This window comes from Limulus polyphemus, unplaced genomic scaffold, assembly GCF_000517525.1.
Source record: "Limulus polyphemus unplaced genomic scaffold, Limulus_polyphemus-2.1.2 Scaffold2145, whole genome shotgun sequence".
NCBI classification, from domain to species: domain Eukaryota; kingdom Metazoa; phylum Arthropoda; class Merostomata; order Xiphosura; family Limulidae; genus Limulus; species Limulus polyphemus.
Window position 1 is genome coordinate 141,407 of NW_013667755.1, and position 1,399 is coordinate 142,805.

The 1,399-nt window shown below is 34.0% G+C and overlaps 1 protein-coding gene across 2 annotated transcripts in view; it reads right to left on the reverse strand.

Annotated features, from left to right (window-relative positions):
- The window catches only part of LOC106466084 (myelin regulatory factor-like), an 86,094-nt gene that overhangs the window by 38,759 nt on the left and 45,936 nt on the right, over nucleotides 1-1,399 (reverse strand). For both annotated transcript variants that reach the window (XM_022394039.1, XM_022394038.1), the window contains exon 8: nucleotides 459-654. In XM_022394039.1, coding sequence (XP_022249747.1) covers nucleotides 459-654 — 196 coding nt within the window. The remainder of the gene's footprint in view (nucleotides 1-458; nucleotides 655-1,399) is intronic.

Below are 1,399 nucleotides of genomic sequence, written 5' to 3' on the forward strand. Positions count from 1 at the left end.
TGTAGCTTTTTTTCCCCAAAAAACTTTGTCTTCAAAATAAGGGACCGTCTTATATTCCGAAAATACGGTACTTTATAATATGTTTGTCAATAATATTCTTAAATAATTTATGAGTCTCTAAAGAAATGAGATGCATATACATGTATTTAATATGGTTCTTTTATTTGTTTGTTTGGAATTAAGCACAAAGCTTCACAATGCGCTATCTGTGCTCTGCCCACCACGGGTATCGAAACCAGATTTCTAGCGTTGTAAGTTGTGGGGGAGGGGGAGGCAATATGGTTCTTTTAGCGTAATAATTAATTTTGATTTAAACGTTTAATCTTTTAATATTATGATTCAATCCGTTTAGAAAGTTAAGCCAAATATCACTGCCTTTACTAAAAAATACAATGCTAAGTCAAATTTGTAAACAAAACTCACATTTATAGATTTTTTTTTGGCTTACGCCCTCTCACCTTTACTCCATAAAAATGCAGATAAAAATTTTCTATCTTCCTGAGACCATCGGGGGTTTTAATAAACTGTGGATCTCCAACGGACTGCACGTGAACAGTTACCTGGAAATGGTTTTTCTTCTGACAAACAAACGAGTCGTCCGTATAACTGAAATTGAACCCTTTATCTGCATCAACCCTATAGTTGAAGGGTGGCCTAAATAAAAGAAAATAACTCGTCTGTCATAATAGAAACAAGTGATTATTTGATTAAAAATTAGGGGTATTAAATCAAAAAAGCATAAGAAAACATATCATTAAGGTGTGAATAATGTAAAGTGATAAGAATAGCGTAGATTACTACACATTCTCGTGTGTCGTTTGTAAGAAAATATATATAGATACACTATGTTGTAATAACACGACAAAGTAAAGTAATCATATGCTACTGGAATATTATGTGTTCATTGCACTTGACTTATTATGGATCTAGACAAATAAGCGGCCAACAACTGCGAGTGTCTAACCTGATAATTACCGACCCCATCGACTTTTTTTTAATTAAATACTTTTACTATAAACCATGTTTGCACTATACTGCTTACATACATGACTTTATTGGTTACAGGGTTTTTAATACATGTGAATCGCACTAAACAATGTAAACCAAAATACTGTTAAGACAGTGGAAGTCACGTGAAGCTGCTAGCGCATGCGTGAACGAGTTTCTCGAATTATTAGGGAACTCCTCGAATTTTGGCGAACCCTCTTCTTTAGTATATAAGCCTGGCAGCGGAAGCCAGCAGGGTAATATAAAGTGTGTGTTTTGCACTCATAGCGAAGTTATCGAGATTATCAATTGCTGTGATTTATAGCAATAAAAGTTGTTAAGTTTAAAGTGACGAGAAACGTACTGACTGTGGACTTTCTGTGTACTAAAAGTTTGTATCGAGAAAGAATAA